At 39.5% G+C, this 16,799-nt stretch overlaps 1 protein-coding gene across 3 annotated transcripts in view; it reads right to left on the reverse strand.

Moving 5' to 3' along the window:
* Window positions 1-16,799, reverse strand: part of Nup155 (nucleoporin 155) — a 53,550-nt gene that overhangs the window by 19,834 nt on the left and 16,917 nt on the right. For all 3 annotated transcript variants that reach the window (XR_009382022.1, XR_009382023.1, XM_059276271.1), the window contains exons 12-21: window positions 14,398-14,498; window positions 12,110-12,280; window positions 11,141-11,251; window positions 10,037-10,131; window positions 7,547-7,635; window positions 6,844-6,906; window positions 4,997-5,144; window positions 3,421-3,487; window positions 2,009-2,124; window positions 15-112 (exon numbers count right to left, since the gene is read on the reverse strand). Coding sequence is in view for 1 of the 3 variants with exons in the window: in XM_059276271.1 (XP_059132254.1) it covers window positions 15-112; window positions 2,009-2,124; window positions 3,421-3,487; window positions 4,997-5,144; window positions 6,844-6,906; window positions 7,547-7,635; window positions 10,037-10,131; window positions 11,141-11,251; window positions 12,110-12,280; window positions 14,398-14,498 (1,059 nt within the window). In the remaining 2 variants the exon portion in view is untranslated. The remainder of the gene's footprint in view (window positions 1-14; window positions 113-2,008; window positions 2,125-3,420; window positions 3,488-4,996; window positions 5,145-6,843; window positions 6,907-7,546; window positions 7,636-10,036; window positions 10,132-11,140; window positions 11,252-12,109; window positions 12,281-14,397; window positions 14,499-16,799) is intronic.

Here is a 16,799-nt window from a genome sequence, read left to right on the forward strand (position 1 = left end):
TGGAAATAATTTACCATGAAATTTCCTCTGCAGCTCTTGTTGCATCTGCTGGGTGTTTCCGTTCTCAGGACGCATGAATCCTACCAGCCTCTGCTGCACTTTGGCAGTAGTGCTGAAACAGAAAACGCAGAGTGAGTGTGACAGCTTTACTGAGGTATTCTGTAAGGCGTACACTTCTCTCTCTCAGTATGACTTCTCATTTTAATAAGACAAGACTGCACAGCTCATGTACTAGTCCCTAAACTAACAACTGGCAACCACTAAAGCTACAGTGACTGAGGGTCCGTCTTTACATTTAGCGAGTTTAACTGAAAATATTGCCTGCTGATACAACTTTCTCAAATGCTATTGCTGGATTAACAAGTCACCAAATATGCCAACACATCAGAGATAATCTCATGTTTGAAGACTGCAATGTGCCAAACATTCACTGAAAACAAACAAAAAAAAACAAAAAACAACAACCAGAAAACCCAAACAAGATTCACAACAAACAGATAAAAATCTACAGTTCACAGCAGGCTTTTGAAGTATTTCATTAATAGCTTAAGATTTGTTTGTTTGTTTGTTTGTTTTTTAAGACAGGGTTTCTCTGTGTAACGCCCTGGCTGTCCTAGAACTCGCTTTGTAGACCAGGCTGGCCTCAAACTCACAGAGATCCACCTGCCTCTGCCTCCCAATTGCTAGGATTAAAGGTGTGCACCATCACTCCCACCTGGCTTTTTTTATTTAAAGACAAGTTTATCAAAACCTTGGCATAATTTAGTGTCAAGTTGTCATTTTGTTTTTATGACCATCAGAAAGTTATGAATATGCCACCAATGCTAGTCTCCTTAATTTAACTCAAGAGTTTATTCATAGGATTGTGAAACCGTATCACAAGTCCTGGTCGCCATGAAAAGGGAGAAGCTGTCAAATAAAAAAGAGTGCTTGCCTGGATTTAGAACATGGCTAGAAAGAATGGATGCTGTTGAAAATAACATGTCTGGGCGGCTAAGACAGCTTAGTAAGTAACAATGCTTGTTGCCAGGTCTAATGACCAGAGCAGGATCTCCAGAACCTACATAGTGGAAGGAGAGAACCAATTCAGGCAACTTGTACTCAGACCTCCACATAGATGCCATGGCACACACACCTCCCACCCACACAATCCCAAACAAATGTGATTTAAAAAAAAAGAAAAATAATAAAATAGAAATGGACACAGTCTTTCTTAACATTACAGAAAGGAATAATCCAGGCACAAAAAATAATATTACATATTTTCATTTAGGTAAACATAGGCAGATTCACTGTGACAGAAAGTAGATTACTGGTTCCAAGGACTGGAAGAGAGGAAATGGAGAGGGACTGATAACGGGGAGTTTCTTTCTGGTACAAGGAGAACGTTCCAGGATTAGATAAAAGTGATGGTGTATAACCTTGTGAATACACCAGAATCTACAGAAAAGTGCCATTTCATAGGATAGCTCTTAGACTGGGCATGGTAACACAAACCTTTAATCCCCAGCACTCAGGAGACAGAGGCAGGCAGATCTCTGTGATATTGAGGCCAGTCTGGTCTATGAGGTGAGTTCCAGGATAGCTAACGCTACATAGTGAGACCCTGTCCTAAAAAAATTATGACTGGCAGGAAGTGGTGGCATACTCCTTTAATCCCAGCACTTGGGAGGCAGAGAAGATCTCTGAGTTCACGGCCAGTCTGGTCTACTGAGTGAGTTCTAAGATAGCCAGGGCTACACAAAGAAACCTTGTCTTCAAAAACAAAAAATAAAAATAAATAAATAAATAATGACTGTATGGGACAGGTCTAATGGTTCAACAAAATAAACAGAAAGGAAAACTCAATAGCTAGGCCTGCACTGCAGTGGTAGAGCACTTGCTTAGCATGCCTGGCATGTGCAAGGCCCTGGGTTTCAGCTCAGCACCTCAAAGAAAGAAGAAAAGGCATCCTTCATACACAGAAAAGAAAAAAAAAAGTGAATAAATACATAAATCTGGTTCTTACTTTGGATTTCCTAGTGGTCCTCCAGAAAACTGGGAATTTCTGTCTAGAAATTCCTGCAAACCCTTCAGTTCTTGTAGCACAGACTCTAGCAGCTGGCTAGGCACACTGCTTTCAATCTGTAAGAGCGAGAGTTTTCAAGTTTAAAGACATGGAAAACGCGTATGCATAAAAAAGTCTAATTAGAGTCAGTGCTGACTAGATACACTTTTAGTTTTGAGCTATGCTATCTTTATAAACAGTACAGTTCTGAAGTCCACTGAACAACCAGTTAGCCGAAATGAAAAGTAATGAAGGTTATCCATGCCCTTCCCTTCCCGTTCCTTTAAGATTAACATATAATTTATGTACAGTAAAACATCTTCATTACTTTTCACATTTCTGTGGTCATCACTCAGATCAGTACAGCATATTAACACCACCCACATCCTCATGGCCTTTTCTGGCTATTAATCAATCAATCATCTTATCTTCCAAGGGAACCTTCTTTCTGCTATCATTAATCACTAATTCAGCCAATTCTGAAGTGAATACAAATCTATGTTAGATAAAGTGTATTCTTATTATTAGCAATATGAACTCTAAGCTGGGCAGTGGTAGCGCACACCTTTAACCCCAGCGCTTGGGAGGCAGACGGTTCAAGGCCATCCTGGTCTACAAAGTGAGTTGCCGGGCAGCCAGAACTGATACACGGAGAAACTGTGTCTCGAAAAACAAACAAACAAACAAACAAACAAACAAACGAACACCCCTTAAGATATTAATAAAATTAATGAAAAGAAAATGTGAACTCTAAAGGAGCATCACAATTTGGGTTGGTTATTTATGTCAGTGCATGTATACAATCCCAGTACTTGGAGGTCATAGTAGAAAAGTCGCAAGATCAAAACCAGCTTGAAATACATAGCAAGACTCTGTCTTGAAAACCAATAACAAAAAAACAGACAGAAAAATAGAACAGTCAAGAAAGCAAAGAACAGTAAAGGAAAACAAAAAATACCTGATTATTTTATCATTTTAAAAAGAATTAAAAAACAAAAGTGATGTTCCAGATTCTCTAAGAAATTTTCCTACCTGTTTTGTGATGACAAAACTCTGTAAGACGTTTCTTTAGAGCAATTTGAGAAGTGTGTGAGTGTTGAAATCGTGGGAGCAGACAGGGGACACTCAGTGTTAGGCTGACTCTGACCCTCACAGCACCCTTTGGAAGTGGAGCAGCAGGCTGTGAAAGCCGCACTCAGAAGTGACTGGGACAAGACCCAAACTAGCGAGAGGACGGTGTACAGGGTGAGAACACCAACACCTAGATAGAACAATCAGTGCACCTCACTTCCAACATGAAGACACACGAGACACTATCTTTTAACATCATCTACTGGTTACATACAAACAAGATGACATATAGCATCACTTACTGCAGTGATCTCCCTGTTGGAACTCTTGAATACTCTTTCAACAACTAAGCTAGCATCCCAAATATTTCTGGAACAAAAAGTGTTTTAATTACTATATTGTAAATCAATGCAACATTTTATAACATGTAGTTACTCTTCTGCAGGAATATAATTGTACTTACTTTAACATGTATTAAGTTTCCTAGAAAATGGGACTCGAGAGATGGCTCAGCAAGAAAAGACACTTACTTGTAGTACAAGCCCAGTGGCCTGAATGCCACCCCCAGAGCCCATGTGAAGCTGGAAGGAGAGAACTGATCACAAATGTCCTCTGACATCCACATGTACATTGTGGCATAAGCTTCTTCTCCATCATGCATACACACCAATAATATGTACAATTTTTAAAATATAATTTATTTATTTTTATTTGCATTGGTGTTTTGCTGCATGTATGACTGTGTGAGGATGTCAGATCTTGAGTTACAGACAGTTGTGAGCTGCCACGTGGTGCTGGGACTTGAACCCAGGTCCTTTGGAAGAGCAGTCAGTGTTCTTAACCACTGAGCCATCTCTCTAGCCCCTAATATGTACAATTTTAAGAAAAGAAAAAAGTGGGAAAACTGGAAAACTTTCAAACATAATATCCCTATTACTCCAGAATGAGTTTATTAAATGAAAACCTACTAAAGAAAAAACGCCGTGGTTAAGAGCACTTTCTGCTCTTGCAGAGAATCTAGGTTCAGTTCCCAGTACCACATGACAGCTAACAACAATTTATAATTCTACTGCCAGGAGATCTGATGCCCTCTTCTGGCCTCCATGGTCACCAGGCATATACGCAGTACACATACATACATGCAGGAAAAGCATTTCTACATATAAAGTAAAAATTATAACATGCACACCAGCATTTATCCCAACATGTATCAATATATATCCAGACACAGCAGCTAATTAGAAGGGATGGAAGGACTACAGATAGGGGCACCATCATTCATCCTTCCCTCTACTCATTTCCTCTGCAGCACGACTTCCACACCATCCTTAAAGGGATGAAGACTCCTTCCTACCTTTTGAATCAAGGTTGGCCAGATAAGGCTAGACAGAGAATGGCACTGTTATAAACAGGCACGGAGGGGCTTTCCAAGTTTCTACCTTCTCATGCAACCCTGCCACCAGCAAGAGGCAAATTCTTGATTGTCCTACTGAAGGATGAGGCCATACAGAGAACAGAACTATGTGCCCATTTCACACCACTGGATAAATGGGCCTCGAAGCACATAGCAATCCAGCCAGGATAAATAAAACTCTACTGTTGCAGCATCTGACTGCATATGCATGAGGGAGCCATGTAAGACCAGACCTGCCCAGCTAAAATCTAGATACATACTGTTCAGTTACAGGGCTAGTTACCAATGTGCATGAAGATATAAGCTAAGGCAATATGCACAGAAATAAAACAATGAATACAGTTAAAGGGCTAACAGTGCCAAAACATTCACCACATAATATCCCAAATATGGATTTAGGAATATTTCAGGCTTGCAAATAGGTAAAAATGGGACAGTAGTAAGGTAGTCTACAAAATACTTACCCCATGATTCGAGAGAAGTAAATGCAAATACCATTGTGTTTTCCTGAGAACACAATCTCTGGCCCAGTCAAACCACTCATGCTCGCAGCCTGCATTGCTGGGTTTCCCACAGCATACATTGGGGTTGACATGGTAGGAGGCTGAGCGCCTGTAAACAAACACCAAAGTCTCAGAAAAGTAAATCCTAGGTTCACCCTAGGGGCTCATGAGCTCCAACCTACTACCATTGTTTTGTGAAATGGACATAGTATCAAGCAGCCTTTTAATTCACATCTCTATATCCAACGATCAGTGTAGCTCTCAGACCTTATCAGAGAAGTTTCTTTGTGCCATAGACGGTGGCTACCAAAGAAACTCACAAGTTGAAATGAAGAGGGAATAAGTCCCTGTGGAGTCTTCAGTTACAAAGGGACATCTACATCATAGCCCAACCCTAACCCACCACCAGAAGGCAGAGGGACCATCATGGAAGAGGGTAAAAAGACTGTGAGAACCAGAGGTCAGAGGAACAGGGTGAGACAGTGTCTTCTGGACACTGCTCCATCAGGAACTCACAGTATGGCTGGTTACGTAAGACTGAGCCAGCCAACATTCCAGCACGGGAAAGGGAGGGGCTCAGAGCCTCTACCTCCGGCTGAGGAGCTATTAACAATTGATGGCTTCTGGGTTTAAGAGCTGTTGTGGGCCTTGTATGCTACAGTGCATGGCCCATGTCCATTAGTATACACACAGCACAAACTGCACTGGGTAGGCTATTTAAAAAAGAAAGAGGACGACACAGGTGGAGGAGTGGGGGTTTTGGACAGTGGTTCTGGAAGGAGTTGGGGGTAAATATGCTCAAACACACTGTAGGCATGTATGAAATTCTCAAATTAATAAGTTTGTTAAAAAAGAAATCTGCGGGAGGTGGAGGCAGGTGGATCTCTGTAAGTTTGAGAGCAGTCTGGTCTATAGAGCGAGTTCCAGGACAGTCAAAGCTACAGAGAAATAGAGATAAACATAGCTACAAATACAGACACAGACCCACAGACACATACAAAGAAAAATAAGGGAAGAAAGGAGAAAAAAGAAAGAACGAATGTTTAGAAATTTCAATAATCCATTTGGTGATCCTGACTAAAAAAGGGAAATATTTAGAGATAATGGAAGCAATAGAGATACATTTGATTTTGCTTGATTAAAAAGTGTAACTTGGAAGGATTTTCTCAGCTAAACTTTCACATGTTGGCAAGGCAGGATGAAAAGTAAGAAAACCTGCAATCAAAACTGTTTCTAATGTTGGAGTGAAAAAGAATGAATTAGTCATGAGGACCCAGTTAACTCCATATGCCAGTGAGAGGATGCCACACTGTTACAGGAGTTCCTGATACATTCAGAGTCAAATGCAAAAACCAGCTTGGGTGCCACTTCTGTTAGCTGAGTGCTGGCATGTGTGCTGATCTGTGTGTGCATGTACGTATAGACCAAACAAGATTATAAGTATGCATCTGGGCTGCCAAGGACAACCTTGGTTGTTGTTCCTGTTTGAAATCTCTCTCTCAGGCCTGGAACTCAGCTAGGAGATCAAGCTGGCTGGCCAGGAAGCCTTCCCCAGTGCTGGAGATTGCAAGGACATACCACCATGCTGGCTGTTTTACATGGGTTGTGAGGATCGAACTTAGGTTTTCAGGCTTATGTGAAGCATTCTATCGTCTGAATTATCTCCTCATCCTCTGACTTTTGTTTTTATTTTTTTAAGGGATTAGGCAAGTTAATATATTTCACATTAAATATTAAACGTATAAATTAATAGTGTTAGCTCTTCAAAATGAACAGAAGTAAAAAGCCAAAACATAGAAAAGAGATACCATGGGATGGTGTCCCCAAATGGGGTGGATTCGGATAGGCACTACCACCAGGGAGAGGAGAACCTGCAAATAAAAAAGAGAATAGAGACTTGTAAAATACTTTCCCACTGCTTTGAATCTGATCAAGATTACATAAAGAAGATACTATGAGTGTGACTGAGGAATAACACTACCTATCATACACAAGAATCGACATGCATCCTATTTTTAGTCAGCCAACTTTCTCCCATTCAGAAGACACCAATATGTACTTGCTTATTACTTTGATTAAGGACATTTTCTTCTTTATCTCTTTCTCTTTGAATACTAAATGAGCTCTGTAAATACTACCGGTTACAATTTATGTTGCTTCTTAGTATTCATTAAAGATTCAATATTGTGAGGAGTGGTAGCAGCACACACTTTCAATTCCAGCATTGGGAGACAGAGGTAGGGGGATTCTCTGAGTTCAAAGCCAGCCTGGTCTACATAGCAAGTTCCAAGGCTACATAGAAAGACTCTATCTCAAAACAAACGAAAACCAAAAAGGAAACCAAAAGCCCCCTAACAAATAAACAAACAAAAAAATATTCAATAGTCACTGTGTAGACTTTTCCATTACTAAGACAGAAGTACTAACAAAACATTAAAATTCTCTATTGCATAAAGTATGTCATCTCTTCTAAAATATAAACCAAGTTTCATTTCAGTGTTCCATACTCACTAGAATACATGGGAGACCCCAGGATAGGACCAACATTACTTGGAGTGGGAAGAGTAGCTGGAAATCTCATCTGTGCTTCACCACCATACCTATTTGTGTGACAAAAGAATAACTTCAATTAAATTGTGTGTAGCTAGAGTTTTCCTGCCTGGCCCACAGTCAGGACAAATCTCTGTCACCCGCTAGTCCCACAGCCACTCAGACCCAACCAAGTAAACACAGACTTATATTGGTTACAAACTGTATGGCCGTAGCAGGCTTCTTGCTAACTGTTCTTATATCTTAAATTAATCCATTTTTATAAATCTATACCTTGCCACATGGCTCGTGGCTTACTGGCATCTTCACATGCTGCTTGTTATGGCGGCAGCTGGCAGTGTCTCCCTCTGCCTTCCTGTTCTCTCAGTTCTCCTCTCTGTTAGTCCCGCCTATACTTCCTATCTGGCTACTGGCCAATCAGTGTTTTTTTATTGACCAATCAGCAACACATTTGACATACAGACCATCCCACAGCAATTGTGTATCCTACAAAAGCTGGGGTAACTCCTGTTCCTGTTTAGCTTATTTATATAAATGGTGCTGACAGTGAGATTTGTACCTAGCATAATTCTTTGATAAATGTTGATTTGAAACTGCTACCAGGAAATTAGAGGGACTCTACTAATATCTTAAAAAAAGGATATGTAACGAATAGTTTACTTAATTAATGACATGACACTGTAGTCTCTCTGATAGAATATGATTAGCCATAAATTTACAAACTAGTTTTTAAAAGATTTATCTTTATGTGTATAGGTGTCTTGCCTGAATGTATGTCTGTGCACCATGGACTACCTTGTACATGGAGGCTACAGATGGATCAGATCCTCTGAAATAGAGTGACAGATAGTTGTTAGCTACCATGTGGGTGCTGGGATTTGAACCTGGGTCCTTTAAAAGGGCAGCCAGTGCTCTTAACTCCTCAGCCATCACTCCAGCCTCTATAAATTTAAAAATTATACAGCATACTCATACTTCAAATTCTTGGTGAAGTATTTTACACAAAGAAAATCTCTGAAGGCTGGGGCAAAGGTTAATGGCGCAATGCTTGAGTAGGAAGTAGGAGTCCTAGTTTAATCTCCAGCACTGAAAAAAAAACCTCTCTCTTCAACACCAAGTTTCCTTACTGTCTCAGAATTTCTCAGTGTCAATGATACACGTAAAACAGAACTGGTCATGTTTGAGGACGGAAAAAAGACGGAGGGGAGAAACTGGTGAAAAGCGCAAAACTCGACCGAAATGTAAAGAAAACCTAGAGAACAGCATGCATGCAGTGTGCTGATCAGCCTGTTCCATCAGCAGCATAATTTTTCTTGATTTCACTGTTACTAATGAATTTTAATAATTTGCCTATTTCCTCTGTTTGGCAAAGCCTTAAGCTATCACACTGGCAATCATTTTTAAAAGTAGTCCAAAAGTAGTCTCTTTAACCCCAACACTCAAGAGGTAACACAGCTACCACAGGCTGAATGGTGAGGCTCTCCCTCTCAAAAATAAAAGACCCAGATGGCTGGAGAGACGGCTCAGCAGTTAAGAGCATTGGGTAGTCTTGCAGAGAACCTGGTTTCTATATTCAGCACCCACATGGAAGCTCACAACTGTCTATAACTGGAGTCACAGGTAGTCCATGCACTCTTCTAGTTCCCAAAGGCACTGCACTCATGAGCTACACAGACACACACAGGCAAAACACCCATGCACAAAAATAACAACTTTTTTTTTTTTAAAGTCGCCCAGGAGATAGAGCTTAGCATGTTTAAGATCCTAGATTCAACTTCCAGTACCAGCAAATAATCAAATAAAAACCAAACAAACGCCGGGCGGTGGTGGCGCACGCCTTTAATCCCAGCACTCGGGAGGCAGAGCCAGGCGGATCTCTGTGAGTTCGAGGCCAGCCTGGGCTACCAAGTGAGTTCCAGGAAAGGCGCAAAGCTACACAGAGAAACCCTGTCTCGAAAAACCAAAAAAAAAAAAAAAAAAAAAAAAAACCAAACAAACAAACAAAAAAGCAGGCTGGCTGGATAGATGGCTCAGTGGTTAAGAGCACTGGCTGCTCTTCCAGAGGCCCTGAGTTTAATTCCCAGCAACCACATGGTGGCTCACAGCCATCTATAATGGGATCTGATGCCCTCTTCTGGCATAAAGGCATACATGCAGATAGAACACTCATATATATATAATATACACACATATAAAATCTAAAAAAAAAAAGCAGGTCTTCCATATATAAATATAATCACAGTATTACTAAGGTATTTGATGGGCATTTTGGGATGTAGCTCAGTGGTAGAGTACTTAGTGCTTGTATAGCATGTGCAAAAAGCCCTATGTCCAACTCTCAGAACGCCCCCCCACAGTAGCTCATTACATAAACACACACACACACACACACACACACAAACACACATACACACACACACACAGAGACTAAATCTCCACCCTGATGAATACCTAAAGAATGCCCGTGTAGCCCAAGCAGACACTTCTCTATCACAGGCAGCAGTAGAACAAGCGAGGATAAGGCAAGTTGCACAAGCTTGGTCTTCCTGTAAGGAACAATTAAAGATACATCTAGTAGTTAAATCAGTGTTCAACAAGTAATGAAATCAACTGATAGTAATAAAGTGAACAGCCCAGATTTAAAGTTTAGCTCAGGCACTAGTATTAAAGATGCTTTTTCTTTATTAAGCTCTAATCAACTGTTACTCTTTATTTTTTATTATTGTAGTCTAGCTTTTTAATTTTGAGAAATTATCACCAAGAGCCAACATTTATTGAGTACTTATCATGTGCTAGCTACTATTTTAAGAAGCTAGTATGAGCCGGGCGGTGGTGGCGCACGCCTTTAATCCTAGCACTTGGGAGGCAGAGTCAGGCGGATCTCTGTGAGTTCGAGGACAGCCTGGTCTCCAAAGCGAGTTCCAGGAAAGGTGCAAAGCTACACAGAGAAACCCTGTCTTGAAAAACCAAAAAAAAAAAAAAAAAAAGAAGAAGCTAGCATGTAATAGTCCTTATAGCACAGTTAACAAAAAGCAGAAACTAAAACTAAAATTAAAGTCAGTGAATACAAGCTTCTCATTCCATTTTTGGAATATTTTCAGCAGGTAGTTTGAATCCTGGGTCAGTACACTTAACATTAATTAGACAGTACTAATTTTAACTAAGCCTTCTCAGTTTTAAATCTATCAATTAGAGTTACAGCTATTAACTACTAATGTCTCCACATTTTGCTTCAACTTCCTGCCTTATGCAGTGTGCTTGGGAACATACACTACATGTGCATGCTCATAAATTAAGGCCCGGGGCTTTTAGTAAATAGTGTATGTATCACGTGACTTCAATATCATATTCTTACTAGTACACCTTAATAAGGATTTGTCAAAATCAGAGAATGAATCTGGAGCAGTCCTATGACTTTACTACTTTCAGTATCAGTGCATATATGCTGATTCGAGCACAAAAGAGAACAGAAGATCTGTGTATTACAATTTACAAAGAATTTTAATATCCTTATTGCTTCCTTATTTAAAATATCATACTACAGGGCATAATTACCTGATGTAATTTGAAGAATCTTTCAATCTCCTCTCCATCTCCACCCACGTTACTCACAAGCAGATGTCTCAGCTGATCTACAGGTCTCAGTTTATGAAATATAAGACTACCCTAAGAAGTTAAAAGCGAGAAAGACAAGTAAGCGATTACCAAGCCTGACTGGTGGAGGGCTGGAGATGTAGCTCAGGGGTAGAACTCCAGCCTGGCATGCACAGACCCTGAGTTCACTCCCCAGTAACACTCACAAAAAGCCTGGCTGGTAATGACTGACTGCTACCTTATTTAACAATAAGCAACTCCAAGAATATAAAATAAACCAGACAAAAAGATCGCACAACAATCAACCTATATTCAATTTCCATATCTACAAAAAATTAGTATTTTTGCCCCTCTCATGCTGCTCCTCAAACCTGAGAATTAGTTATATTATTCATATTATTATTACTATATATTGGCCTATATATGTCTATTCATACAAAAATAAAGCTGAATCCTTAGCCATCCATTAACCAGGATACATTTCAAACAGATTCAAGATTTAAAGAACAAAATAAAATTATAAATGTACTAGAGGAAAGTACAAGTTTTGTTTAATTTTCTTAATAAATCTCAAAAAAAAAAAAATTCCAGTACAAAAAATTCTTAAGAATAACTGTTATTGACTACTTTAAACTTGTCTGTATGGGAAATTCTTCAATAAAGAGTTAAATCACAAACTAAGAAAATCATGTGAAAGTAAAATGCAAAAACTTACGTTTCTCATCCTCAGGACAGACTACAAGAACCACCTCCACCCTTAGATGCCTGAAACTGTGCCTAATACCAGAGCAGGGGTATGGCTCAGTGGTACAGTGTTTAGCTAGCATGCAGGAGTTCCTGGGCTCCATTGTCAGCACTACTATGAAAAGAACACTTCTGTACACTGAATATAGCCTCTTTTGCCTCTACCCTAAGCAAATATGCACATACCTGTGCTGAGAGGAGAACGAATTTCTTTGGAGGCAACATGTGTTGCTGTACAACAACTGGCGAGTCAGTTATTGGAATATGATCTTTATTTAAAGGTGTGATTATTTTATCCACTTTTAATTCATCTATTGCAGAAAGAGCCCAGGAATGACCATCAACACGGGTTGTCATCTATGGAAAAAAAATACACTGTTCTCATATTTTGTTGAAATCATATATGACAAAGCTTCTAGGAAATAAAAACCACAAAAAAAAAAAAAACCAAAGAAACCTCCCTAAGTCTAGTAACCTGAGTATCTTCAACACCTACTTAGCCTGTTACTCTACTATTCTTTTAAACAGCATCTTCTATATGTTTCCATATAGATGGATGTAACTGGCAGATTCAGTGGTGTTTGCTGCCATAGACTATGCTCTCCTTTGTTGTTCTATTTCCCTCCTAAAGTAAGGTTCTTTAAAAACAAGTGTTTTAATATTCTAGGATATTTTAGAAAACACATTTCGAGCACTGGAAAATGTTAAGATATACTCTCCGTTTATACGCACAACACCTAACCTCAACAACTAGTGTCTTAACATAGCTGCTCTCTCTCCTTTCTTCTACTGAACCATTTAAAGTGAAGACACATCACCCTAAATACTTCCGCATGGATCTCCAGAAAATAACAATATTCTCTTAAACCAAGAATCATTGTAACATTTAAGAATGCTGACAATTCCCTAATTAATTCAATGCCTAGTCCATACAAAATTTCAAAGTATGTCTCTTGTATACTTACTTTTAGAAAACCAGAAGTTTATTTACACACTATTTTTGGTGGCTGATATTTTTATTTTTAAATAAAAGTTCCCATCTGATTGAGAACTCAAATATTATACAAATTACTTGAAAAAATAGTTAAGCTGGGTGTGGTGACTTATGACTGTAATCCAGGCACTAAAGAGGCTGAAGCAGGGGGAACACGAAGTCTGAGATGAGCCAAGGCTAGACACTGAGTTTCAGACTAGCCTGGGCTTTTGAGTAAGGCCAATCTCAATAAACAAAATAACAGAAAGTTAACATTTATCAGACCCTTCCTCTGTCCCAGGCAATGATCTGGGTGTGTTCTGTATATGATTTCATTTAATTCCATGGTATCTTCACAGAGGAAAAGTACTACGGCAACTATTATACATAAGGAAATGAGAGTGCCAAAGTTATTCAATCCTCCAAAGCGATGTTGAGCTAAATTTCGAGCCTTATCCCTGCCCCCAAATCAGGACTGCACTTGTATCTTTCTGAGTTCTGAATTCTTATATGTATTACAACATGAAGCTTTACCAGGCTGGCCTTGAACCCACATAGATCTGCCCGCCTCTGCCTCCTGAGTGCTGGAACTAAAGGTGTGCATGACCATGCTCAACCCAATGTTTTCTTTTTAAGATGTTTTTAGCGCCGGGTAAGACATCACATGCCTGTAATCCCAGCACTTGGGAGGCAGACAGGTGGGTCTCTAAGTTCAAGGTTAGCCAGATCTAGCCATCTAAGGCTCCATAATGAGAACTGCCAAAATGATTTTCTTTGTGTGAGTGTGAGAGAGAGTGTGTGTGTGTGTGTGTGTGTGTGTGTGTGTGTGTGTGTGACTATTGACAGAGATAAACAAACAATAAGAATTAAGAAGATACATTTCTTTACTCTTAATTAAGGTTGCTTTCTTTGGAGCTGGAGAGAAGGCTCAGTTGATAAGAGTACTTGTTGATCTTCTGGAGGACCCAGTTTTGATTCCCACACTCAACTTCCCTCAGTGGGTACCACGGATGCACATAGTGTACATACATACACACAGGAAAAACACTAAGACATATTAAATAAAAAGTTTAAAAAAATTTTAAATTTCTTTAAATTTTTTTGTATACACACGTGCTCATGTTTGAGTCTGTGTTAAGTGTATGTGCACATTAGTGCACAGGTGCACAAGGAAGCAAGAGGAGAGCATCAGATCCCTTATAGGTGGAGCTACAGTTTGTCAGCCACCGATGTGGGTGCTGGGATCAGAACTCTAGTCTTCATGATTGAACATCAAACCATCTCTCCAGCGCCCCTCAAAGATTTCTAATTATATATTAATTATTATGAAAATAGCAACAATTCAATAGACAAAGTTATTTACCATACTACTGCTCATTTTAAACATCTGTAACTGGAATAGGGATGTGTCCAACAACTGAATTCCTGACTAACATGCACAGAGCTCTGGGTCTGACCCACACCACACACTAGTTTCACTGGAAGTCTCAAAACAACTGACCTGAGTTTCCATCATTGGTTTTTGGAAAGGAAATGTATCATGGTTGATACACCATAAAATGTCATTATCTTCATTTTCTGAGGCTGTCATCAGTAGAATTCCTAAAAGTTAAACACACAAAGTATTATTACATGATACTAACAATTATCAACAGTATATACAATTTATACAATGGTGGAAACAATCTAATGGGGAAAGAATAGGACTTTGTTTTTAAATAAATAGTGTTTGGAAAAGTAAGATGTATAACTAAAAATGTTTACAAATAAACTGAACAAAGGAAATACCAGACCTACACACTGTATATACATCAAGAAACAGAAAGGAGGTCTAATTCAACAAATTACAAAATAAGTAAAAATAAATGCTTTGAAAGAACCATGTACATGGCTGGAGAGATAGCTTAGTTGGTAAATGCTTGCCCTGTAAGCAGAGGGATTCAGGTTCAACTCCCTTAATCTCTACTCTGGGGGAGATGGATATGAGCAGAAGCCTGGGGCTCAATGACCAACCAGCCGAGCCTACTCAGTGAGTTCCAGGCCAGTGAGACTTGTTTCCAAAACAAGAAAAGAAAACTCAAGAAAACTGAAAGAGGTGGGTTAAGCCTGAGGAATGACCCTTGAAGCTGTCTGCAGGTCCCTACACAATTGCAATCACATAGAACCTGAGATCATTAGAAAGCACAGGTCCCTACACAAGTGTGCACACACACAGAACCTGAGATCATTAGGAAGCACAGGTCCCTACACAAGTGCACACACACACAGAACCTGAGATCATTAGAAATCACAGGTCCTACACAAGTGCACACACACACAGAACCTGAGATCATTAGGAAGCACTTATTAAGTGTTATTGATCTTATCGTGAGTGCTTTAGAGAAATGTTTATTTTTTTCATTTTTCTGTGTTTGAAGCTTATCAATTTTCATTAGTAACTTATAAAAGTTTATTAAGTATATAAATTTTTTCATGTCAAAGTCTTCTCAGTCAGTGAAATAGTCTACGTACCAGTGAAATCAAATACATCATGACTGAAAAACAGATACAGGTGCCATTGTATACTCTCCTATGCTTGATTCTAGCTTCTCTACCTAAATTGTGCCCTTAAGACTAACATTAGTGACATCAATCTTCTGTCCATTATTGCTGTAGGTCAGAACCATATTTAAGTAGTTAACTATACAGTGCCAGTAGTTTATATTAAAGTGGCAGAGGACAATTCTTAAATTCTAGTCTGTGGAACTTTGGAAAACCTGCAATTTTCAGGGAATGATATGGCAAGTGGTTAAGAATACTGGACCCTCTTCAGAGGACGTGGGTTCCATCCCCAGCACCCACATGGCAGCTCACAACCATTTCTAACTTTAGTTCCAGAGGATCGGATGCCCTTGTCTCACCTCTAGGGGCACCAGGCATGCACGTGGTGCACAGACATACATGCAGACAAAAACCAATACACATAAAATTAAAATAAATTACTTTAGAAAGGAGAGCTTGCCAGTATTTTATTGGGTATTTTTGCATCAATGTTCATGAGGGTGATTGGTCTGTAGTTCTCTTTCTTTGTTGCATCTTTGTGTGGTTTGGGAATTAGGGTAAAGGCTCTGCTGACTCTCCATGGGAGAACTTGCCTTGGAAGAGGTGGGAACATGGGGGTGGGTTGGGGGCAAAGGCTGGGGGGCAGGAGGAGGGAGGACAGGGGAATCTGTGGTTGGTATGTAAAATGAATAGAAAATCTCTCTCTCTCTTTTTTTTTTTTTTTTTTTTGGTTTTTCGAGACAGGGTTTCTCTGTGTAGCTTTGTGCCTTTCCTGGAACTCACTTGGTAGCCCAGGCTGGCCTCGAACTCACAGAGATCCGCCTGGCTCTGCCTCCCGAGTGCTGGGATTAAAGGCGTGCACCACCACCGCCCGGCTCGAAAATCTCTTAATTAAAAAAATTATTAAAAAAAAGAGAGCTTGCAGGACTTATTGCATTGTATACACAATAAGAACAATATTTTTTTTCTGAATATATTTTCTGAGTTTAAAACTTAAGTCTAGAAAGGAGGCAGAAGGGAAGAAGGGAGAAGACGAAGTAACTTGACTTTATTTGTGTTGGCTTCAAAGAGAATACAGATACTATTAATTAAAAAAGAAGCTGGGTGGTGGTGGCACACCCCTTTAATCCCAGCACTCGGGAGGCAGAGGCAGGCGGATCTCTGTGAATTCAAGGCCAACCTGGTCTACAGAGCGAGATCCAGGAAAGGCACAAAGCTACACAGAGAAATTCTGTCTTTATAAATTCTTATTTATAAATGTAAGATAATATAAATATTTATAAATAAATAAAAGAAGCCAACGTTAAAAAGCTGGAAGAATGACATAAACTTTACAATCAGGCAATGTGGCATCAACGTAAA

The sequence above is a fragment of the Peromyscus eremicus genome, chromosome 11 (assembly GCF_949786415.1).
Source record: "Peromyscus eremicus chromosome 11, PerEre_H2_v1, whole genome shotgun sequence".
Lineage (NCBI taxonomy): Eukaryota > Metazoa > Chordata > Mammalia > Rodentia > Cricetidae > Peromyscus > Peromyscus eremicus.